This window comes from Oncorhynchus mykiss, chromosome 9 (assembly GCF_057628025.1).
Source record: "Oncorhynchus mykiss isolate SJ-2025 chromosome 9, ASM5762802v1, whole genome shotgun sequence".
NCBI classification, from domain to species: domain Eukaryota; kingdom Metazoa; phylum Chordata; class Actinopteri; order Salmoniformes; family Salmonidae; genus Oncorhynchus; species Oncorhynchus mykiss.
In genome coordinates, this window is record NC_143030.1 from 53,746,978 (window position 1) to 53,773,065 (window position 26,088).

Below are 26,088 nucleotides of genomic sequence, written 5' to 3' on the forward strand. Positions count from 1 at the left end.
AATACCCAGCTGCAGTACCTACAACAGGCTTACATGGAGGCACTAAAAAAGCAAATACAAAATTATTTCTGACAAAGGAAATGACCCATAACCTAACTATTAAGAATTATCACGGGAAATGAAGAAATGAAACATGTTCAACCCCCCCCTCTTATTTCCATTTCTGATTCTACATTTGTAACGACTGGGCAGATACCTGTCCTGGTCAGAGTTATTGGGGAGGAGCGGGAAATTAATATTTGTAGAAAGATTACAGACAGAGAGAGGCAGGTGGGAAAAGGAGCAAGTGACTATTACGGGAAATTATAATGAACTAGGTTTAGGGCATTGCAATGTGTATCAAACAAACCGAGCCTTTGTTCTTCTTCGTCCAAGTTTAACTTTGATGTCCTGCACGATAAGGTAACATTTCTGTCGTCTTAACGTCAGCCTTTAACCTACCTGATACCTGACTGAAAGACGTCGATGTCGGGGGTTGAACGGTGTAGTACTGTAGCCCAGTCAGTATAGCGTCAGGGTGGCGCCCATACCTAACAGAAACCTACCTTGTTTGTACAGTAGGGTAGGCCTACATATATATATATATATTCACTTTGATAAACGCTGGTTTCTACTCCTCCTCCTTTCTGTGCAGTACTGGACTGCAGACCAAACTGTACACAGGACTCATACAGGTGGTCGAGGCGGGCTAGGAAGCAGAGACAGTGGATCAGAGAAAGTGGTGAGCAGGTGAGACTACTGCACATTTTTACCTTTCGTTTTAGCTGTAGAATTAAACCTCACTGCCCTCTTTATTTCTCAAACACTTATCGGTCGTTGACGGTAATAAATAACTGCTGTTATGCGACCTTTTATCCTGAACCTGTGTTTGTAGAACCCTGAGGAAGTTTACAGAATAGGCTATTGATTTATGGGAGGTACTGTATCCTACTCATTATAATCAATGTAATAACTTCCATAGTTTGCATCTAGTTTTCATGCAGATGGATATTAGGTAGCCTGTAATTTAGAGCATAACACATAAAGTGATTCAGCTTGCTATGGATAATCAGATATTGACAATCAGGAGCTGCAGAGGTATCTCATCATCTGTGGTCAAATATTGTCACCGAAAGATATGGTAGGGAGGAAGATCATAGGCCAACACTCCAGCTCCCAGTCCTAACCCCTGGTCTGCTGACTGAGATTTTAGTACAGGGAACAAGGCAAGTTGAGATAAAAATGGAAGGAAAATTACAGTAGTTATGCAAATAATGACATTCATGAACATTCACTGAAGTATACAATTTTCCAGGAGTTTGGTCTTTCTCTATACCCATTTCTAACTTCTTCCTTATATTTGCTGTTCGGTTCACACCATACCTTGGTCCTGTTTTATTACTGCTTGACACCAGAGCAGCTCTGCTCTGTGCTGTGCATGGCCCTCTGCCACTCCACTGGCCACAGGGTCAGGGCGAGCAGATTACGGACACCATTTCACACATTCCACTGGGATTAGGAAGCTACTCAAATGAACATTGAAAGGGGGACCTCCTGTTCAATCACTTTCAGTCACAGTAAAGATTTTTAGATTGATTAGGGAATCCCCCATGTATATGTAGGACTATTCTATGACATGAGGCTTTAGCTGGAAAATAGCCCTTATACATTCTTCTTACTTTTTTTTGTCTGTTAACTGTAACATGAGTTGGACAAAATTGACCATCACTCTTAGATTTGTGGACCCTGCTGGCACTTATTTGCAAATGTTCCCAATCAATGGCACTGTTTGGATTGCCTCACGACTCCAACTGAATTGTTCCGCAGCTCTACCGTTCGCTATAGACTTCAGTCCGAGACAGCCATCATTGAAGTCATTTGTGGTGATGTCAAAAGGAGGTGTGTTGTACAAAACAAAGTCATCAGCGATTGGATCATCTCTAACCAATCAGAATATCAAAGCCAATGACAAATTTTCAAACGCTGCTTTACCCACGTGTGTTCTGGCTCTGGTTCAACCCGGTTTCTGGGACCAATCATACGGTCTAAAATTAATTTCCCGTCTGGAAATCTTCAGATAGGTACTCAGATACAGACTCGTTGCAGAGAAGCCACTAACGTCCATGGGTGTGGCGTAGCGTTTGGTTGGAGCAAGGAGTTTGGGTAGCCAGGCAACTGTTTAAGCATCTGAAAGGTTTCCATGGCCTCTGTCTGTGGGCTTAGTTAGTATAAGTTTAATCAGCTCCTGGTTGTTATTTAGCTCCACTGCTGTGTGTGTCACTAACCTAAGGGGTTCAAGAGATCTGCAAGTCTTGGCCCCAAGCAGCCCTGGGAGGGCGTCAGCCTCATCTCTCATCCCAGCCCGTCAGCACCTGCTGCCTCAGCCGTTGCCCTGTTCTGCTCTGAGGAGCTAGTGTCTGGAGAGGGGCCCCTTCCAAAGCCCAAAAACACTGTATCAATATGTCTTTGATATTTGAGATTCTCTCTGGGGTTGTGATTCAAACTTAATCATGTTCCTTGACTGAAATCACCCCCTTGTTTCCTCCTGACATGGGACTTGGGACTTGTATTAGTGATTAGTCTCTCAATTACATCTGGCTTTGATTCGGCTTACAGTGTGACTCCAGACAGCTGTTCAGCTACAATGTAAAGAGATAATTGAAGATAAGCCCCTGTCTGTCAAATAATGTAATGTACCCTTGGCAAAACCATGTGATTAAAGCTGTCTGATGGAATAATACATGACTCACAGTTGAGGCCTAGTCTGTCTTCACAGAAGATGTCATCTTAACTCTTTGATAAAGGGATCTTTAGGAAATCCATTTAATTATCAGTAAAGTCACACTCGCACCCACACACATGCTCGCACAGACGCACGCACATGCACATCCTCTGATGATCTGAGCTGATTCTAATCTCCAGGGAAATGGCTGATTGCGTCTGAAATATATCTCACTAATAACAGGAAACCATTCAAACTTGCGGCCACACCCCTTTGTGAAGGAGCTGTCAAAATACACTGCCTGTCTCCCATGTAAGCTGTCCAAGCCGTTGTCTTCTCCTGGTAACTCTGAATAAAGACAAATGAATAGAATAATACACATATGCTCACCCTGATGTTCTGGAAATGAAGTCTCACTATCTTCTCTCTTGGTGACTGAACAACTGATATGCATCATGGCGTTGTGCATACACTTAGAATTCACCAACTTCGGTTATAATCCATTTGACAGAAAGTCAGAGGCAGTAGTCTTTAAGCTACATGTCCCCAAAGTGCCCTCAACTTCAGCCCAGACACAGAGCACATCTTTGAAAATGTCTTGAATATTTATCATTGTAATGAGCCATAGCTCAACAAATTATTACAAAGAGATAGGAGAATGTACAGGTAACGGCAAAACTATCGGAAACACTTGAGTAAATGAGGGATACAAAGTATATTGAAAGCAAGTGCTTCCACACAGGTGTGGTTCCTGAGTTAATTAAGCAATTAACATCCCATCATGCTTAGGGTCATGTATGAAAATGCTGGGCAGGCCATTATTTTGTCTACCGTGGCTATGCCGCCTGTAAAGATCAGGAAGGGCCGCATACTGTTTAAAGCTCCCAATTCACTGCTTTACTGACCACGTTTCGATCCAAAACGGATCTTCGTCAGGTCGAACAGAATGAGTGCTCACGTCCCAGAATGCACACATTTCACCTCACATGACCATTGGGTGTGGAAACTAATCAATTCACTTTTGAATTAATCCCAGAGGTACATGTGGTCATAAAGGATGATGTACGTACAAATGGGTTCAAGGTAAAACCTAGGCAACAGTAAAAAAAATATTTAAAAAAAACATGTTGGAAACTGTTGGAACACGTGCCCATGTGACCATTACACACAGGACGCGCGGTTGCCGTATAAATAATTCCAGTGACCTATTTCATAAACAACTTGTGTACCTTTAATCCTTTCATATCAATGAGATGGGCACATGTTACATAATCTAATAAAAATTTACAAAATGACCAAGTGGAGATCTCGAAGGCCGGACAATGGCTATGCCCCCATAGGATGACAATACCCCCATCCGCAGGACACGAGTGGTCACTGAATGGCTTGATGAGCATGAAAACAATGTAAACCATATGCCATGGCCGTCTCAGTAACCAGATCTCAACCCAATTGAACACTTATGGGAGATTCTGGAGTGGTGCCTGAGACAGTGTTTTCCACCACTATCAACAATACACCAAATTATGGAATTTCTCGTGGAAGAACGGTGTCGCTGCTCTCCAATAGAGTCTCAGACACTTGTAGAATCTATGCCAAGGTGCATTGAAGCTGTTCTGCCTTGTGGTGAACCAACACCCTTTTAAGACACTTTATGTTGGTGTTTCCTTTATTTTGGCAGTTACCTGTATATTGTATTACTTATTCTGTATGTGGTAGTGGTGGTTTTGTCTTTACCTGCAGCGGCTTAGTTAGCTTGCATTGAGACGCTGGATCTGATACAGATCATTACCGTTAAGGGGAATGGAAGGACACAAACAAGTTGTTGTATGTCTGTCATACAGATACACTCTGTCTGCATCATTGAAGACTTGGGACCATTTGGCTACTGCGGAGATCGGCAGACAAAGATATTTCTGTCACGATCGTTGGAAGCATACTCGGACCAACGTGCAGCGTGATCTGGGTTCCACATCTTTTTTATTTAAAGTAAGTGAACCACACAACAAATCAATAAAGAATAAACAAAATGTGACGACAATGGAGTGCTAACATGCAACTACACATAAACAATATCCCACAAACACAGGTGGGAAAAATGCTACTTAAATATGATCCCCAGTTAGAGACAACGATTATCAACAATGATTTTAATTGGGAGTCATACAAATCACCAACATAGAAAGACTAAACTAGAACCCCACATAGAAAATATAAACTAGAATACCCCCCCAGTCACGCCCTGACCTACTATACCATAGAGAAACAAAGGCTCTCTATGGTCAGAGCGTGACAATTTCAGATGATCCTGGATTTAAACCTGGAGATTTTATTTTATTTCTGGAAGGAAAATCGTCATATATCAATCGCAGCTCTAATCGTAACCCTGTTGAAGACACAACAGAAGTTGCCATGCAGACGGTATATGATTATGTCATGTAGTTTGTCAGGGAAGAGGCTCCTGTGTTTCCAGTAGTGTATGTTTGAAGTTCTCAGGGGATTATAAAGTATTTGAAGTGGGGTTTTAATCATTACATAGCTATACTGATTCCTTCTGTTGGGGATGTCTCTTTTGGGTGGTCTGTCTCCTTCCCAGCCGTACTGTATGGAGAGGTCTATTTGATCAGGGAAAATCTAGACAGGTTATTGGTCATAGTTTTACTTACAGTACAAAGAGTCAAAGTGCATTAAGTACAAACAGGTTAACAATGACATACAATCTGTAGGCTACTAGTTTGTTCAAGGACTCACAGCAGTATATTTGGGTTAGTGATAGATAGCAGGTCTCAGGTCAGCTCTGGAAAGGGGTTTAAATGTCGTGAGGGTCATCCAGAGACTAAACACTGATCCAAATCACTTACCATTTTACTCCTTTACTGTTAATGTTTCATTGACGTTGTTTCAGCGTTGAATTTGGACCATGTTGTCTGTGAAGGTTGCCACGCTGAGTCACGTGCCTTTATAAAGAGAGAGACTCTTCCATCATGACCTAAAGTGAGTGAGCAGCAACCTGATGTTGCCAAGCTCTGTCGTACTTGGCCTGCTGTCACTCCTTTTGCCTCTGCCTGTCCTTTTACTTTTGATCTGATGGCCGTATACAGAATGGATCATCTTTCACATTTATCGAGATGGTCAGTTAATAAGAAATAAGTCCGACTGACATAATTAGTTATTTTAGGTGTTAACCTTTCTTTGAATTATGTCGCAGTGAACATTGACTCAGGACAGTTAAAGTGGCAAAATGTAACTTTTTGGGCGACCTGACCAAATTCACACTGAAATGTGAGTTATAGGTCTGTCATTCTACTTGAAAGCAAGTATTTGAAGCAGTAGATCTGTTCTATGTGCGCTATTTCTACGCTTGTTCTTAAGTTTAGTTTTTGCATTTTTTACTTTTGGTTTTGTACAACAGCTTCAAACAGCTGAAAATGCAATATTTTTGCTTATGGAAAATATATTTAACAGCGGTTTAGATGGTACAATGATTCTAGCTTATTTTGTCACATAACTATTATGGTTTTAGCAACCAGGAAATGGCTGAGCGATTTCTGCTTAGTGCAACTTTAAAGAAATGTGTTATTGAATGGTTGCCTATGCACCGCTGCAATCGAAACGAGTTCATTATGATGTGTACATTTCATTCAGTACTGTTCTGAAGCACTATTTGTCCATGAAAACACAGCTGGTATTCCGTCTACATGACACACACACACACACACACACACACACACACACACACACACACACACACACACACACACACACACACACACACACACACACACACACACACACACACACACACACACACACACACACACACACACACGGCAAGGCTTATCATTATTGTGTTCTAGGATATGAAAGCCAGGGATTATTTTGTCTAGTGTCCCCAGGTTACTTTATCTTTCATCTGACTTTTACTGGGGAGGCATAGCGGTGAGCACTGTTCCAACCGCATGTCTCCCTCCTATTAAAATATGTGTGTGTGTCAGTGTGTGTGTGCGCGTGCACTGAGTATACTGAACTGAACTGAAGTATGACAGTATTATCTGGATTTGTTTTAAAGTAACTGTCCAGTGAAAATGTCACTTTTTAAAGTTCATATTCTGTTAACATACCCAAATAATGCTGTTGACTCATATTTTTGTTCAAAGCATACATTTGAGAAAAAAAACACTTAAAAACTGAGGAGGACGAGCTGGCCAATCAGTCTACTCGCATGAATATTTTTAATGACTCACAGGATTCTGTTGTTGGGGTACGCCCACACCATGCTAACACAGAAGAGCTGCCTTTTAACATACTTCATAAAAAATACAAAAAATTGGAAGGAAAACTATTTCACTCATATTGCAGTTAATTATAGACAATATTTCATAGAAATCTGGAAAAATTGGACAGTTACTTTAAGACCCTCCGTGTTTTTCACTCTACTGTAGTCTAGGCCAGAGGCCTGGACATGTTCTTGGAAGTTCAGGATAAAAGGCTAGCAGAAAGAATATAGTGTTGAGGGGGTTTTGACCTGTGTGTTCGCTGTGCTTTACCGTACCACCACCACCCTTAGGATGGATGTCTTTCAATACCTATTTTGACGGAAGGATGAATGAGGTAATGTATTGCTCTTTTATTCAAAGTGGAGAGGTCCTCTGTGGAGCCATTGAATTGGCATTTTGATTCACAGAGAGGATGTAGTTGGCTATGTTATCCTCTCCCCACTAGTCTGTAAACAGGTGAGCTATAGACATCTCTGTCTTGATTGGGACTCGATCGGGTTACCATTATGTTCTCAATGTCAACACACACACACATCCACTTTTTGGCACAAAAAAAACACATGCAAGATCAAGATCAGACCATAGCGACATGCTTATAAAATCACTTTTCCTCAGGTTCTGAATCTGCTGCGGTTGCCCCGCATTGGACTCCATCTCAGTGCCCTTTCATAGCGAGGGTCAAAGGTCATGTAACCACAGAGCAGTGAATGTGAGGGCGGCTTTGTTCCGTTGTGTGGTTTCTGTGGTTTGGCTGGTTGACACACAACCTTACTGCCATCTCATACAAAGGTTTAACCCTTTAACCCAGTGGTCACCAACAGGTTGATCGCGATCAAAGTTGATCGCAGCAAAGTTGATACTGTGAGATTTCAAAACTTTTAAAACCATGACTTGAGATCAACTGTCAATGAATACAGCCATGTGCTGCTGTTGTTCTCAGTGAGTTCATGTTTAAGTGCTTACTCAGCGCTGTCCGCACTTTTTATTCAACACTTTTATAAGTCATGAACATGTTTGTTCTTCCCTACTTCCACTCGTGCTGCAACCAGCACTTCAGCTGTAATGAATGAGTAGGAAAGTGTATCGATAGGCTTGCTCCGTTATTATTAGCAGAGGAATATTTCACCTTCTCTGTTCATAGGAGTAACAACATGGATTTGTGCGGTGCGACTACAGTTTCGCCATCAGCTGGAAGACAGTGTCCCTTTTTGCTCAGCGTCAGCAGAGGACGTTGAGAGGCGGACCCTCAGTCTGCTGCTCTAACCCTCCGCTGAGACTGACCATCAGATGCGCAGGCATCCATCAGCTCAGTAAAATACAAATAAAAAGCATTTTTTTTTTAAATGTATGCTCACTCAGCTGTGCCTCACAAGTAATACAACAACTGATCTATTACCGGTGTGATCATATCGTCTACCTCAAAATGTTTATACAGTGCCTTGCGAAAGTATTCGGCCCCCTTGAACTTTGCGACCTTTTGCCACATTTCAGGCTTCAAACATAAAGATATAAAACTGTATTTTTTTGTGAAGAATCAACAACAAGTGGGACACAATCATGAAGTGGAACGACATTTATCGGATATTTCAAACTTTTTTAACAAATCAAAAACTGAAAAATTGGGCGTGCAAAATTATTCAGCCCCCTTAAGTTAATACTTTGTAGCGCCACCTTTTGCTGCGATTACAGCTGTAAGTCGCTTGGGGTATGTCTCTATCAGTTTTGCACATCGAGAGACTGACATTTTTTCCCATTCCTCCTTGCAAAACAGCTCGAGCTCAGTGAGGTTGGATGGAGAGCATTTGTGAACAGCAGTTTTCAGTTCTTTCCACAGATTCTCGATTGGATTCAGGTCTGGACTTTGACTTGGCCATTCTAACACCTGGATATGTTTATTTTTGAACCATTCCATTGTAGATTTTGCTTTATGTTTTGGATCATTGTCTTGTTGGAAGACAAATCTCCGTCCCAGTCTCAGGTCTTTTGCAGACTCCATCAGTCTCCCACCTCAGCTGTAGATCTCTGCAGTTCATCCAGAGTGATCATGGGCCTTTTGGCTGCATCTCTGATCAGTCTTCTCCTTGTATGAGCTGAAAGTTTAGAGGAACGGCCAGGTCTTGGTAGATTTGCAGTGGTCTTGCAAATCTACCCAGACCCATGATCACTCTGGATGAACTGCAGAGATCTACAGCTGAGGTGGGAGACTCTGTCCATAGGACAACAATCAGTTGTATATTGCACAAATCTGGCCTTTATGGAAGAGTGGCAAGAAGAAAGCCATTTCTTAAAGATATCCATAAAAAGTGTTGTTTAAAGTTTGCCACAAGCCACCTGGGAGACACACCAAATATGTGGAAGAAGGTGCTCTGGTCAGATGAAACCAAAATTGAACTTTTTGGCAACAATGCAAGACGTTATGTTTGGCGTAAAAGCAACACACCATCCCCACTGTCAAACATGGTGGTGGCAGCATCATGGTTTGGGCCTGCTTTTCTTCAGCAGGGACAGGGAAGATGGTTAAAATTGATGGGAAGATGGATGGAGCCAAATACAGGACCATTCTGGAAGAAGACCTGATGGAGTCTGCAAAAGACTTGAGACTGGGACGGAGATTTGTCTTCCAACAAGACAATGATCCAAAACATAAAGCAAAATCTACAATGGAATGGTTCAAAAATAAACATATCCAGGTGTTAGAATGGCCAAGTCAAAGTCCAGACCTGAATCCAATCGAGAATCTGTGGAAAGAACTGAAAACTGCTGTTCACAAATGCTCTCCATCCAACCTCACTGAGCTCGAGCTGTTTTGCAAGAAGGAATGGGAAAACATTTCAGTCTCTCAATGTGCAAAACTGATGGAGACATACCCCAAGCGACTTACAGCTGTAATCGCAGCAAAAGGTGGCGCTACAAAGTATTAACTTAAGGGGGCTGAATAATTTTGCACGCCCAATTTTTCAGTTTTTGATTTGTTAAAAAAGTTTGAAATATCCAATAAATGTCGTTCCACTTCATGATTGTGTCCCACTTGTTGTTGATTCTTCACAAAAAAATACAGTTTTATATTTTTATGTTTGAAGCCTGAAATGTGGCAAAAGGTCGCAAAGTTCAAGGGGGCCGAATACTTTCGCAAGGCACTGTATATTTTTTTAATGGTCCGAACAACAATGGATTGGCAGAGCAATTCAAGTAAAGCTAATATGCGGTGATAATGTATTGGGCCTATAGCCTAGCCTACTGCACAAACCTCATTGCCACAGAACTGTTTTTAAAAGGGTAATTTTGCACAGACTTATGTTTTTTAACTCATATAAAATACCAAATCTGAGCGGTTGATCTCAGCTTGCATTTGGACTCAGAAAGTGATCTTGACTCAGAAAAGGTTGGTGACCACTGCTTTAGCCCTCAACCGGCTGGTAGAGCATGTTTGGCAATGGAGTTAGAAGTAGATATGAAAAAAAATCTTCACCTTAAATTGATTGGTCAACTCCCCCAGCCCTCCTGCAGCAATTAACATAATTTGTATCCATCGTTTTGGTTTGCTGCAGTTCAGAGTTGTGGCACTCTGACTTTGCCCACTCAGAGGTCTGTAAGAAAACTCCAAATCAGTCACCAAAGATATTGGATAAACGGCAGGAATTCAGTTGGTGATGGATAAATATTGCACATTTCCTGTTAGTAGAGACCTTGAAGAGTAGAAATATGAAAATAAATATTTAAAATGTAAAAAGGCTAAAAGAAATATATATTTTAAATGTGCTCATCCGGGGGGTTGATATGTCAGTGACAAGTATGGTGAACTAATATGGTATGTATATTTTCTATAAAAAATAATTTTGGTGAAAAATAGGATTGAATTGTTGAAACCACACTATATTAGGTGACATAAATTGACCCATGGAGTCATTTAATCAATATTCAGAAGGGCCTTTAAGTTTGCCTATAGAAGAACGCCTATAACAGTAATTAAAGACGGCACTTTGTAATTTAGTATCTAAAAATGCAGTCGGAATATGTGGGAAAGATGGTGGAAGAATCTGGATAATTTGAAATGTAAGAAAACCATTTTGATAGACATTGCACTCTATACTCTAAACATATTAATTTCAATGTAATTGAATATTCATGTTTGGATGTGCACAATTATCATAATTACTCATTTAATGATGCTTACCTACCTAAAAAAGCCACTGAAGCAGACCTAAAGTCATTTTTGTAGTATTATTGAGAAGAACAAAAATATAATGCAAATTGCCATTCTAATATGGCATTGCTGGTATGACCCTCTTTTGACTTCTCAACAGCCTGGTAGAGCTCTGTTAGTCCCCAAATAAACATAAAGTTTAACAAAAATATTGGAAGTTCTTATTTGAGTTGTTAGTAATAGTAATTTAATGTCCAACATGTTTATGAAGAAGAGACAGTTAAAGGGTTAGGCATGGTATATGAGAGTCCCTCCCACCTGGAACTAGGATTTCATTATATTGAAACCACAGTTTCTCTGACTTTGTCAGAGTTTAGTCAACTACTGTATGTCCTATTGATCGAGACTTACTGTATCAACTTAAAGTTGTTGTGCCACATTGTGCTAAAGTAACACAGTTCAACCTTCAAGGTTGTGGGGTATCTTCTTATTTCATCCAATGAAAATATAGAGCATGTTTTTATTTTCTCTCCTCATTTCAACTTCTTAGTTAGTTAAGCTGTAATTCCTATGTCGTGTAGTGCACAGGGACAACCCTGTCTGCAACAGGAAGTACTTATGCCACAAACTCAGCAGGTTATTTTTCCCTGGACCCGAGGTCCTGTGTCGTCTCTCTGGTGGTCAGTTTGGATGGGAGGGGGTGTCCCTGCACCGACGGCCCAGGGACAGCCAACACAGCGCCCCAACCCCTCCCTCTCTCCTTCCCTCCTTCCTCCCCTCCATCCCAACTCAACCCCCCCCACCCCCCCCCCCCCCCACCCCACACACACACACAAAAAAGTGGGGCAGTGCATTCCGCCTGCCTAGAGACCATTTCCCCTTTCACACAGTGGCTCTCAGAGTGACAGCTGAATTTGAATAAGAATCGCTGTCCACACTGCGCGCACAGACACACACACACACACACACGCACACTAAAAGTGAACCAGCCTGCAGAAAGCTTCTCACCACAGAGAGGACTGAGTTTACTTGCGTGGCTGTGTGAGTACTTAGATCTTATTTATGCTATTACTCTGTATAGACACTTTTCAGAAGTTGGACCTAACAGATGTTGTGTCGGATTGTTTGTCTGAACAGGTTTGATAGTGATGGGGGAATAAATCGACACAGTTACATATCGCAATATTATTTTGGATGATATTATATTGATACTTTGACTCCAATTTGTTTTTGCTAGGTAGCGCTACGCGGCTGTACCTGCTGTATTTTTCATCCTATAGCTTGCTCTCCATCTTTTTTTAAATAGTGAGACAATATTTTTTGCTCTTTTATTTCCAGGACCGATCAATCAAAACACACTTTCTCATGGTCTCTCTTGTCTCTCTGCAGCAGGCATATAGTGAGCAATATGCTTGGAACATCAAATTTCAATAAAATCGCAGTATCGAATCGCAATACATATCGTATCGGCACCTCTGTATCGTGATAATATGGTTTCGTGAGGTCCCTGGTAATTCCCAGAAGTAAGGTTTGAGAACTTTGTCAGGTCTGCTAGTGTGTTGCACTTTTTTTTAAAAAGTATATTTGAGTCTTTTTTGCATACAGGCACTCCATTTTTGTAAACACATAATATCAGAGATTTATGTTATTATATTTTCATTATGGTGAATTTGTTGTACTTTATGGTAGATGTAACTTTGTGAGATACTGAATTGGCATTCTGCGGTAGATAAGTGTGTCTGGTAAACTGTCAGGTTTCTGTGGCATGTTGTCTTGTTTCTGTGGTAAACTGTCCGGTTTCTGTGGCATGTTGTCTTGTTTCTGTGGTAAACTGTCAGGTTTCTGTGGCATGTTGTCCTGTTTCTGTGGTAAACTGTCAGGTTTCTGTGGCATGTTGTCTTGTTTCTGTGGTAAACTGTCAGGTTTCTGTGGCATGTTGTCTTGTTTCTGTGGTAAACTGTCCGGTTTCTGTGGCATGTTGTCTTGTTTCTGTGGTAAACTGTCAGGTTTCTGTGGCATGTTGTCTTGTTTCTGTGGTAAACTGTCAGGTTTCTGTGGCATGTTGTCTTGTTTCTGTGGTAAACTGTCAGGTTTCTGTGGCATGTTGTCTTGTTTCTGTGGTAAACTGTCAGGTTTCTGTGGCATGTTGTCTTGTTTCTGTGGTAAACTGTCAGGTTTCTGTGGCATGTTGTCTTGTTTCTGTGGTAAACTGTCCGGTTTCTGTGGCATGTTGTCTTGTTTCTGTGGTAAACTGTCAGGTTTCTGTGGCATGTTGTCTTGTTTCTGTGGTAAACTGTCAGGTTTCTGTGGCATGTTGTCTTGTTTCTGTGGTAAACTGTCAGGTTTCTGTGGCATGTTGTCTTGTTTCTGTGGTAAACTGGCAGGTTTCTGTGGCATGTTGTCTTGTTTCTGTGGAAAACTGTCTGCTGTGTTAAAATCACTTAATTTGCTTTTAACTGTTCTCCCTGTGGTTGTTTTATGTTGGTGGGAAACTGTGGTAGTGGCATTATGATGCAGAGCTGTCCTGTCCCAGTGTTGGACACTCTTCAGCAGAGTGGAGTGGCTGCAGTGAGGGGCCCTGATCCTCTCAAGGGTTTATACCCACAGAGAGACCCACCAGCCAGCCAGCCCCCAGCCCCTCTGTCCCCAGGCTGCAGTAGGTAGGGAACCAAGCAGTGATAGGGAACTCCGCAGTGCAATAGCCGCTTGTTGTTTTCTTTGACTTTTCCCCGCTCTACTTGTCAATACTCAGCTTGCTGAGTTTATTGGGATTGTAACACTGCAGAGTTTTTTATTTTATTGGGATTGTAACATTTTCCTCTTGTTATTCTGCATTATAGAGGAGTCATGCAGGTTTGGTCATTGGCCATATGAGAACAGCAGCACGGGGAGTTAGCTATCCCTGTACAATGGATATGACATCACTGTGTGGTACCGGCATCCCTCGGCCTTACTACTAGTACATGTTAATCTGTTACAGATGCAAATGTACAGTGTTCTGTATTGAAGGTTTGTTTGAAGGATTGCTGGTGGGATTATGTTTAAAAAATATTTGCCATGTTAACGCATATTGAAAAAAGTATTAGAAATTGTACTATTGTCACTTGGTAGGATGTAGTACTATTTGACAACAACTTTAATTTGTTTGAGCCAAGTCAGATTAGAATAGTTGGACATCTGTAATCTGTGTTCCCACGCGCAGATCTGTAGGGAACATGCTCGGTCACATTCAGTCCTTAGAGCTGTGTTTGTGGAGACTGTGCACACACAACTCCTTTCTCTCCACAGTGTCATGACACGGTCACAGAGGCACCCCTGACCCCCTGAGGTCCAGTGTGTTAGGGTCAGCAGCACATACACACATTTCCTAATGGATTTATTGGTATAAATTGTTGGGCCCTCCAGCGTTTCAATAGATGATCATTGTGTATTATGATGCAAAATTATGATATTATGACATTGAAGACCAAAAAGACCAGGTCTATTTTGTCTTATTCACACATACTCTCTCCTACTCTGTGTTTCAGCCTTCCGGATGGCCTTCTGTCAAATTCGACTGACATCCGCCATGGCTGCATATCTGGGCATATTTATTTTAGGTGAGTGGAAGTTTCAGTTTGATCCTGCTCTCTGTAAACACTGTATTACAGTAGGTCTCTAAGGTGATGTATTATCTATCTTGGTGGCAGATGAGCAACACATCGCAGACAATATAGATGTAGGATCTTAGTTTGAGCCAGTTTGCTACAGCAGGAAAATAATCCTGCAGCAACGGGAAATGTCAATTATTATGTGGATTATGGACATTATGGACATTTATGTAAGGGTTGGTACGTTTGTCGTTATTTCAAAGTGGAAATTAACAACTTCAGAAGCCTTTGTTGCCCTTTCCTGCAGTCAAATGACCCAGTGGCTTCATGGGAGGAATCTTATTAATATTTTTCATAATTAAATAATTATTAAACATAATCTTTTTTCTTTGTCAAACGGTTTTGTTATTTCAGTCTTATGTGATCTATATGAAGTGTAATATTGAGATGCAAACTCAAAATGTAATACATTTCAACTCTATCTATATCTGATGGGGTACAGGTGTCTTATACACATAACCATGTGTGTGAGGTGAATACTTTTGTTTCAAAGTAGATTTGTTTAAGACTACCAAGACACACTCAGTGTGACCCTGATTTAGCCCACTGCATTAAAAAGTTCAACCTAAAATACACTACACATTTAAATGTCCCCCCCCCCCAAAAAAAAAAAAAAAAAACATTACAAAATAAACAAAATAAAAATGTTTTTCCATTGCAGGAAAGTTCCCCTGCAACAGGGTGATCAAATTAAGATTCTACACCTGTATGTCTGTGTATTAACTCTATAGACCTTGATTCTAAACAGCCCCTCAGACATTGTGTTATTATTGGTCCTGTCAACAGACAGACATGGCTCCCCTTTCTCTCTCCTGACTCTTTTATTATCCACACTCGTGTTTTCCCTCCTCTGTCATTAACTGTTGACACACATGGCTGCGCCCTCTCTGAAGACGTTCAATTAACAGTATTGTGTGTGAGCGGCTCTGCTTTCTACTCACCGACGAAAGGTACACACAAAAGACAGGGGAAACTGTCCACCAGAGAGAGGGGCTACTTGACTACAGTCCTCTCATCACCCTCATCCAGAACCACAGCGCTCTGAGTACACAAATACTCTCAGTGTTGAAATATGTATTGTTGATGTTTGTCACTCAGAATCAGCTGCTTACCCTGAACACCAGGATGAATGTTGTATTTCATGAGTTTATTGACCATTGAAAATACTCATTTTCCAACGCTTACTTACCTGAATCAGCTATGGGCATATTATGCCGTAGACTCCCACACTGGAGGACAACAATAGTTTGAGGCATCTGGTTTTGGAAACAGGCCTTGATGACCTTGTACTATACATAAGAGTCCCACAGGCCACAACAACTCACTGTTGTCTCCACTCCTCCAGTCACACTACACTCAAAGAAATTCTGTGTTGCTGGGTTGCAGGCATTGGGTCGCTTATGGGTTGTTTTCTTTACAAAACTGCTGGGATATTGATGCTGGGTTTTTGATGCTGGGTTATGGAGGCGTGGCTTAGTACACTTGTGTAAGCCATTAAGATAGTCCTTTTTGGCTTCCCGGGAGAGTAAATGTCATCCCAGGTTATCACATGTTAAGGTTGGGTTGTTTTTAGCCCAGTATATTTTTGCAGTGTAATGTCTGAACTTACTTTGCTCAGAACCCTGTGTTTGTGGTTCTTTCAAATCAAATCAAAGACACTTTTATTTGTCACATGCGCCGAATACAACAAGTATAGACTTTAACGTGAAATGCTTACTTACGAGCCCTTTCCCAAAAATGCAGTTAAAAAGTAGAAGATTTACAAATAGATAAACAGAAAATAGTAACACAATAAAATAACAATAACAAGGCTATATACAGGCTATATACAAGGAGTACTGGTACCAAGTCAGTGTACTGGGTTACGAGGTAGTTGGGTGATTAATTGAGGTAATATGTACATGTAGGTTTGATTAGGTGATTGATTGAAGTACTATGTACATGTAGGTGGGGGAGAAAAGCAGAAATTCTGGGTAGCCGTTTAATTAACTGTTCAGCAGTGTTATGGCTTTGGGGTAGAAGCTGTTCAGAAGCCTTTTTGTCCCAGACTTGGCTCTCTGGTACCAATTACCGTGCGGTAGCACAGGGAACAGACCGACTTGGGTGGCTAGAGTCTTTGACAATTTTTAGGGCCTTCCTTTGACACTGCCTGTTATGAAGGTCCTGGATGACAGGGAGCTCGGCCTCAGTGATGTAATTGGCCGTACGCACTACCCTCTGTAGCGCCTTGTGGTCGGATGCCAGTCAGTTGCCATACCAAGCGGTGATGCAACCATTCAAGATGCTCTCGATGGTGCAGCTGTATAAGTTTTTCAGGATCTGAGGGCCCATGGCAAATTTTTTCAGCCTCCTGAGGGGGAAGAGGCATGGTTGTGCCCTCTTCACAACTGTGTTGGTGTGTTTGAACCATGAAAGGTCCTTAGTGATGTGGACACCGAGGAACTTGAAGCTCTCGATCGTGCCCACTACAGCCCCATCGATTCCCTGTAGGCTGTCTCATTGTTGTCGGTGATCAGGCCTTTCACTGTCGTTTTGTCAGAAAACTTAATGATGGTGTTGGAGTCGTGTGCGATCACACAGTTGTGGGTGAACAGGGAGTACAGGAAGGGGCTAAGCACGCACCCCCTGAAGAGCACCTGTGTTGAGTGTCAGCGTGGTGAATGTGTTGTTGCATACCCTCACCACCTGGGGGCGGCCCAACAGAAAGTCCAGTACCCAATTGCAGAGGGAGGTGATTAATCCCAGATACTTAGTTTAGTGATGAGCTTGTAGGGCACTATGGTTTTGAACACTGAGCTGTAGTCAATGAACAGCATTCTCACTTAGGTGTTCCTTTTGTCCAGGTGGGAAAGAGCATTGTGGAGTGCAATAGTGATTGCATCATATGTGGATCTGTTGGGACGGTATGCAAATTGGAGTGGGTCCAGGGTGTCTGGGATGATGGTGTTGATGTGAGCCATGACCAGCCTTTCAATGCATTTCAGGGATACAGATGTTAGTGTTACGGGGCGATAGTCACTTAGAAAGGTTACCTTGGTGTTCTTGGGTACAGGAACTCAAGTGGTCTACTTGAAAAATGATGGTTCTTCAGAGGGCGTTGCGGAATTTCTTATAAGCTTCCAGATTTGTGTCTCGCTCCTTGAAAGCTTCACTCTAGCCTTTAGCTCAATGTGGATTTTGCCTTTAATCCATGGCTTCTGGTTAGGATATGTACGTACGGTCACTGTGGGGACTACGTCGTCGATGCACTTATTAATGAAGCCGGAGACTAATGTGGTAAATTCCTCGCCTGTTATACCCTCCTTGCCTAGTCTCTCCTACTTTCCCTTCCTTCCAACCAGTGGTTCTGTTTGAGAAATAGAAGCTTGCCAAGGTGAGCTGGCAAGCTTCTATTTCTCAAACAGAACCACTGCTTTTTTGTTGCCTCTCTCCAGGGGTGGGTTGGATAAGAATTAGATCAGACAGTTTAGCCCTGGGGCCTGGAGAATCCTATTGCACAGCACACTGAAATTAAAGTTAGATTATTTAACATATTATTTAACATATCCCATATTTATGCAGCCAAAAATCAAGGCTATAAGGAAGTGGAAGTAAGAGAGACTAGGCGAGGAGGGTATAACAGGGAGAAGAGGAGGAGAAGGAAGACAGAGGTCAGTAATTGGTGGTTGTATACTACATAGAGAAAAGAGAGAGCACAGCAAGGGTGTGAGAGTAAGAAAAGCTCATTAGTGTCCATATTCGAAAGAAAGGGGTGATAGAGAAAGGGAGGGCTATTAGAGCACAACTTCATTACCAGCAGTGTGAGAAAGCAGAGAAAGCCCAGTCTCTGTGCCCTGCAGCAGTTGTACATACAGACTGATGCACCACTTTCCCCAAATCAATAAATCAAATTTGATTTGTCACATGCACCAAATACAAAGGGTGGCGACTTAAAGATATTTCCTGGTTGCTAAAATTCGAATCGTTTGCCTAATTTCAGTTTATGTGACAAAACAAGCTAGTATTGTGTAGATAATCATTATAATCAAACCGCTGTGAAATATTTTTTCCATAACCAAAAATAATTGTATTTTCAGCTGTTTGAAGTTGGTGTACAAAACTGAAACTAAAATACGTTAAAAAAAACTAACTTAAGACCGGGAAGCATAGAAATAGCACAAGTAGAACAGATCTAACGTAGACTTGTTTTCAATGAGAATGACAGATCTATAACTCTCATTTCTATGTGAATTTGGTTGGGTCTCCCAAAAAGTTACGTATTGCAGCTTTAACTGTGAAATGCTTGCTAATAAGCCCTTCCCAACGATGCAGATTAATATATATATACAAAATAAACAAAAATAGTAACACAAGAGGAGTAAAAAACACAAAAATTGAGCTATAAACAGGTAATACCAGTACCAGATCAATGTGCAGGTAGGTGAATGAGGAATTTGAGGTAGATATGTACATGCAGGCAGAGTAAAGTGACTAGGCATCAGGGTAGATAATAATAAGAGTAAAATAAAGAGCAGCAGCATATGATGAGTGTTAAAGTGTGTGTGTATGTGTGTTTGTGTTGTTGGTATGCGTGTGTGTGTTATGTGAGTGTGGGTTTTGTGTGAGAGTGTCAGTCTCGTGTGTGTGTGACTGTGTATATGGTGTGTATATATAGTCTTGTGAGTGTGCATAGAGTCAGTGCAGATAGTTCAGGTAACCATTAATGAACTATTTAGCAGCCTTATGGCTATTTAAAAGTTGTATGGCTTGGGGGTAGAAGCTGTCTTGGAGGCTAGAGTTACCGCTTCCAAGAAATGGGACACAGACATGGACACATAGAATAAATCTTGCTAGGACCTTCCTGACGGGACGGCCCCAGCCGGTGAGGGTAGGAAATAACACTTCCGCCACGCTGAGCCTTAACACGGGGGCCCCTCCAGGATGTGTGCTTAGTCCCCTCCTGTACTCCCTGCTCCAGAGACTTCTCCAAAAGGTGGAGAGGAACACCCAGAGTGTGACACAGAGTTGCACTTACTTGTTTCAGATGCTGACACCCCTCCTGTCACAGCACCACAGACTCCAGTGCCAATGACTTCTCGTGGCAGATTGGTCAAACCACCGGACAGATATGGAGAGTATGTGCAGTAATTAACACATAGCCTGCATAATGTGGCAGAATAATCCCGCTGCAGCTATGAAGGTGACTGACAGTCTATCACCTTAGGTTAGATTAGTTAACATTGAAGAAACAAGGGAATGTTTAGTCGACAGAAAATGAGTTGATGTTTCATGAGTTGTTTACATATTCATATGTTATTAAGGAGACAAAAGTTTATTACAGAGAGATGGACTATAGACAGCCATTCATGTAATGTGATGTCTTGACACATTTTAGAAACACAGGTACTAAAAGATTCAAAGAATGTCTGACGTGATGTACTGGAACTATTTTATTGTAGCGCAGGGCGCTAAACCGCAGGTGGGTATGGTGTTTCCTCCAGAGCAGCGCAGCACAGCGCAGGTTGAGTTTTATGTAGCTCTGCTTTACTGTGTTGCTGCCATTGTTCTGCTGACTTTCACCAGTCTCTTACTACAAAAGGGGAGCCACTCCTCAGACAGCTGTTCAGGCGAGATCTGATGCAGTAATGGTTCTGTATAGCTTTGCACTTGCAGCTCCACCCGTTGTTTACGTAATGTATGAGGTAATTGCTATACAACACACAAAAGGTATTGGAGTTCTCTGTAAAATATCTTGACAACCAGGGTTGAATGGATGGAACCTGAGAATGACAGAATTCAGGGGTTCCCTCTGTATGACAGGGTTTCACCACCATAACTTAAGATGCCAGGACAGTGAGCACTGAAAGCTTTGATGCTCTGAATGATTATTTTTCAACTTCTCTGGTCATGTAACACAACCTAGGCCTAGTGGTTAGAGCGTTGGACTAGTAACCGGAAGGTTGGAAGTTCAAACCCCTGAGCTGACAAGGTACAAATCTGCCGTTCTGCCCCTGAACAGGCAGTTAACGCACTGTTCCTAGGTTGTCATTGAAAATAAGAATTTGTTCTTAACTGACTTGCCTAGTTAAATAAAGGTACAATATTCAGTAATCTCATAGGTTAAGATTCTGTTATTTAAATCCAACAGAATTTGGGGCATTTCTGGAATGTCTGGCAAATGATTACTAGCAGCAGCTCTTGTCTCTGTATGGTTGTCAGAATGGGCCTCTTCAGGGTTCATTGGTGACTGAGGTGTGTTTTGACAGAGGAGCCCGGTCCACACACACATACAGTATATGCAGCCAGTGAGGTATGAAGTGTGTTCCGGTGACTACTGTCTCTCTGTCCTCCCAGCCCAGGAGCCAGACAGCCGTTCAACACTCCTCTTCTCTTCCACCTGGGCGTCATCTTTTTTTCCCAGGAACTCAGCTCTAATCCAGTTAAAGACAGATTACCGGGTCTTGTGATTTTCTTAAACCCTCCCTCTCCCTCCTTCCCTGGGTGGCACTGGCACAAAGTTCAGACTGCTAGGTATTCTGGGATATGTGCCCTTTTCTCCTCACTCCCCTGCAGTCAGGAATCTGGGTCATATTCTCTGTTAATGACTGTAACTGGGAAACATGTATTGGAAGTGTGTGAAAGTGTTACCTCTTACCTTCAATCTGTATCAGTTGGTGCTTTGCTATGTTCTGCCCTACTGTACAATCAATACAGAACAGGATTTTTTCTAGACTGTGTCCTGTTCAGTGGAGGTTGCTGAGGGGAGGACGGCTCATAATAATGGCTGGAATGGAGTTTAATGGATAGAATGGTATCAAAAACATGAAAGCCATGTTTTGGATACCATTCCATTTAATCTATTCCAGGCATTATTATGAGCCATTCTCCCCTCAGCAGCCCCCACTGGTCCTGTTCAATGTTAAATTAACCATCAGTGAGAATGTGTACAAATCTTCCAATCACAGCACGGAGCCCTATAGTTATCTGACTCACAATCCATCATTCATGGGATTGTCTAATGATGACAGTATCGTGAGTGACACACTGGGCTTTAGTGCTGGGAGGCCATTCCACTGACTGGAATATGGTGACAGAGAAGAGAGGGACCTGAAGGGACTGGATTCAAATCCAACAGATCACTGGAGCTCTGATACTGTATGCTTGACCAGTACACTTGGGCTCCTGAGTGGCGCAGCGGTCTGAGGCACTGCATCTCAGTGCTGGAGGCATCCCTACAGACCCTAGTTCGATCCTGGGCTGTATCACAACCGGCGGTGATCGAGAGTCCCATAAGGTGGCGCACAATTGGCCCAGCGTCGTCCGGGTTAGGGGAATGGTTTGGGGTAGGCCGTCATTGTAAAATAAGAATTTGTTCTTAACTGATTTGTCTAGTTAAATACAATTAAAAATTAAAAATTGGGAGTGAGGATTCAGAGACAGCTTGTAGGAGCTGCTGTTATTGGATATGGGGCAACAATGACAGTTATGAGAGCAGTGGACCAACTGATGAATAGCCTATGGAGTAATGATCTCTGAGCACAGTTAACAGTGTTAGATCCAGTAGAGGAAACAGAGGTTGATAGGTCCTGGCCATAGCAGCTCTGACAGACAATGGATTCACTGCTCAGCTCAGTGCTCCATTCCAGTGGCTGAGAGGTAGTGTGTGGATTAAGCCTGGACTCCCAGAGGAAAGACAGCTATACTACTGAAGCCCAGTAGCGTGGAGGATCCATATGCTGTCAGCCTGACTGCCTAAGCCTGGTTCCTCTGCCCTCCCTGGTCCCCTGTCCCAGCCCGTATAGAGATAAGCACCACAGAGCATGTTGGACGGGCCCTCCACACTCCAACACACATGTTCTACCTCTGCACAGGGGCATTGTGGGATGGGGCGGAGTGTTTGGAACAGTCTGTGTCTGACACCTGGAATGTTTTTCTTAATAAATACACGTTTCCCCTCTCGCAGTCTCCCTGCATTTTTACTGTAGCGCCCGGGACAGAAGGGATATGGGATGTTGGGCAAGTGTGTGTCTGCCTACGCCTTCCTTCTTCGGCATGCGTGTGTGTGTAGCTACGTGGCGGGCGGTGTACAGACACGTGCTTGACCAACGCTCTAATCAGACTGAGAAACCAGCTGTTGTCAACAGCAGTTTTGAAACCTACGAAAGCCCTGTGTTTTTCTCTGCACGCTCCAATACGTTAGCATTAGGACCCGATCTAACAGTAACGTTCTCACACATGTCGTCGGGAATGAGCTAAAGAGGTGCTACTTGAGACCCCGTGATGTAAATGGTAGTTTTACTTTATATGTGTCTATTTCCTCAGTGATTTTCGTGAGCGGCTGTACCTTGAGTTTTAAGAATAAAACATGAAGAGGCGTTGAGCAGAAGGGACAACAGTGTCTACACTGGTCTGCTGTGTATTAAACAATGGGTGCTTAGGTCGGATTTCAAATGGTCTTTGAAGTGTATGTTTTTGTTATTGCTGTCATTTTTTGGGGGGGAAAAGACAGATGAATGCAATAACAGAGTAGGTGAAAGCAGACCCTGGGGTGGCTTTACCAGGGCCCTCCCCAAGTACACTCTTACACAACACATGCACACACACACACACACACACATACATACATGCACACACGTTCTCTTTGCTAGTCGGTGCAGGAGAACACAAGGTAAAGGATATATTACAGATATTGTATCACCCACCAGAGAGGAGGGGGCTTGACATCACTGTCAAGTCTAAGAAGTCAGAGCTATTTAGAAAAATGATATTTGTGTGTTGTCTGCAAACAGAGCACCCGTTTGCAGTGGTGTCTTGTAATTATCAGCCAAAACCCAGACTAGGTGCACTATATATTTCAACATCGGTGAGAAAATAGAAAAGTCATAAGGGAAGATATAACTCCAACACCACATACTGTCATCAAAGTGAGGTGGACAATTCAACACACTGAGATACAGAAGATTGCCCCTTCAAATGTCCAGTCATGCGACATGCCCACATTGCAGCTTAGAGAACCATTAGACTCTGCATCACGGTCAGAGATATCTTGTCACAGCCAGGGAGGGGTCCTGGGCGTCACAGTCACTCCCACCCCCCGCTATCTTTGTCCTACATCTCTGGTGAGCTTCAGGTATTCTCTGTGGGCTAATGTACAGCACTCCTAAACAGACTTTTCTGTTTGCCCAGGGAGAGTCGGATATGTGCAGATATCAACATTCCAAAGGTCACACTTTGATTTAAGTGCAGCTTTACTGTACCTGTACATGTGTGCGAGTAGCTGAATGTCTCAGGTTAATCAAGGCCCAGTGGCATATTGCCTTGTGTGAATGCTTTACTTCTCCTTTACTGGAATTCAGGGAATCTGCTTCAGTTAAATATTTGACTTCAACAGGGACCAACTCATGGCACAGGTAAAGGATCTTCATTTGATCACCCTGTTGCAGGAGAAGGTTTCTGAAGCTTGTAATTTCCACTTAGACATTTCAGACTCAGCCCTATGTTTACTTGGTTCTCCTTATCAAGCCCTAATGACTGGGTGCCTATGGGAAATATGATATACTTCATTTCTCATGGGTAACACAGGATGTTTTAATTCCACATCACACCTTCCACCTCCGTCGTGTCCCAACATGCTGTGTGTTTGATGTCACCTGGGCCTCTGATGTTGAAAGGGGCCCCAGCAATCTCTGTATCTCTTTACACATCTCTAGCTACCTCTCTATTTCTCCCGCTCTGTAGAAAGTCATCCATCCCCCCCTTTCTTTTCTCTGTCACCCCCTTCCTACCTCTTCACTCTTTCTCTCTTGGCCTTTTTTTAAATTCCCCTCACCCAATCACTCTCACTTCCTCTCTTGTTGCTCTCAACCATGATGAGAGTGGGTTTTCACAGTCCGTGACGTGTAGACAACATTTATGTGGGTGAGAGGGACAACAGGGTGTAATAATAGGGTAATTCTGCAGTGGCCCTGGCCCCTTCTGAACAGCAGCTACCTTGAACACAAGGGTCTCCTCCAGGTGCAGAAGGAGCTGTGCAGTTCATAGTTCACAGGTTATGGCAGTGCGTTAAAGATGAGGTCGCAATAACGACAACAACAACATTTATTGTCACCATTCAGCTGTGAGGAGCCCGAAGCAGCACTAGCAGTAGTATGTGAGAGAGTCCAACCAGTGTCCTAGAGACAGCTTAGGGGAATCAGTGATTTATTTACCTCTCTTCAATGTTCACCTCAGACTCCTGGCTTAAGGGCAGTAAAGCAATTTGACCCTTGTCCATTAGATTTCAATCCCTTTTTGACCACACCCCTTTTGATTTGAACACAACTTTCCAGACATATTTGCTGATGGTAGAAGTGGTCAGAACGTTACTTTCTGGACCTGACTGCCAAAACATTTAGGATAGAGGTGCTCAAAGTTGACCCATTTTGCATACCCCACCCTACCATAAAGCATCCATGTCTTCATCACTGGAAAAGATAAATGGTTGAGACACATGCATGCTCTTGAATACGGTCCCCCAACCGTCAACTTAAATAGGAATCTCTTCTACGATTTCATTAGATTTCCTATGGAAGATTGAAATTATAATTTAAAACAACTGATATTCCCATTCAAGTCAACATGTGTGGACTTCCATCCTGTATTCAAGAGCATGCTGTGTCTCAACCGATGGTGGGAAAAACACTAACAACTGTAGCATAGTCTAAGCTACAACATTTGCGAAAATGAAGAATATGGTAGTTTATGCGTTTTTACATGATTGATGTTAAAGGTAAAACAATGATATTATTTGTATTAAAAATAACATTTGTTTCAAGAAAATGTTAAATAGTTTGTAAGCTTTAAATGGTATCAGACTTTTCCAGGGATGAAGACATTGGATTTCTCATGGTAGGTCTCCTGACCTCAGAGTCCGGAAAGGCTGTTTTGACGTTGTTAGCATGATGCATGGATAATGAAGGGGGCTGTGCTTTTTTACTGATTGGTTCTCCTTTGTGTCTATCTCACTCAAACACCCACATGGGCAGCCGCACTCGCCTAAGTGCCACCCCCTTCCAATACAACTGTTTGATTTTGAAATCCAAAAACCGTGAGGTCTCAACCCCCCAGGAAAACATTTTACATCTCAGAGAACTGATCAAAGCTCAGCCAGAAATAAGCACAACTCTGACCGAATACTGCATTTACAATGGCCTCCTGTCCAGACCAGTGCGTCAGGTCTTCCTCGCTCACCATGTGAGTCGTGTCAGGCAGGCTAAGGGTGGGGTATGTAGAAAAAGGTCAACTTTGAGCATCTATATCTCCTAAATGTTTTGGTATTCAGGTCCAAAAAGTGACTTT

The 26,088-nt window shown here is 42.4% G+C and overlaps 1 protein-coding gene across 4 annotated transcripts in view; it reads left to right on the forward strand.

Moving 5' to 3' along the window:
• Nucleotides 1-198: 198 nt before the first annotated feature.
• Nucleotides 199-26,088, forward strand: part of lamb2l (laminin, beta 2-like) — a 53,504-nt gene continuing 27,614 nt past the window's right edge. Inside the window, exons 1-4 of one of the 4 annotated variants that reach the window (XM_036988209.2) lie at nt 218-402; nt 635-729; nt 4,546-4,690; nt 14,650-14,721. In XM_036988209.2, the coding sequence (XP_036844104.1) occupies nt 14,658-14,721 (64 nt within the window). In that variant the 5' untranslated portion in view covers nt 218-402; nt 635-729; nt 4,546-4,690; nt 14,650-14,657. Of the gene's footprint in view, nt 403-440; nt 730-4,545; nt 4,691-12,005; nt 12,164-14,649; nt 14,722-26,088 lie in introns of those variants that run through there. The other 3 variants (XM_036988208.2, XM_090184475.1, XM_036988211.2) reach the window with 3 other exon arrangements.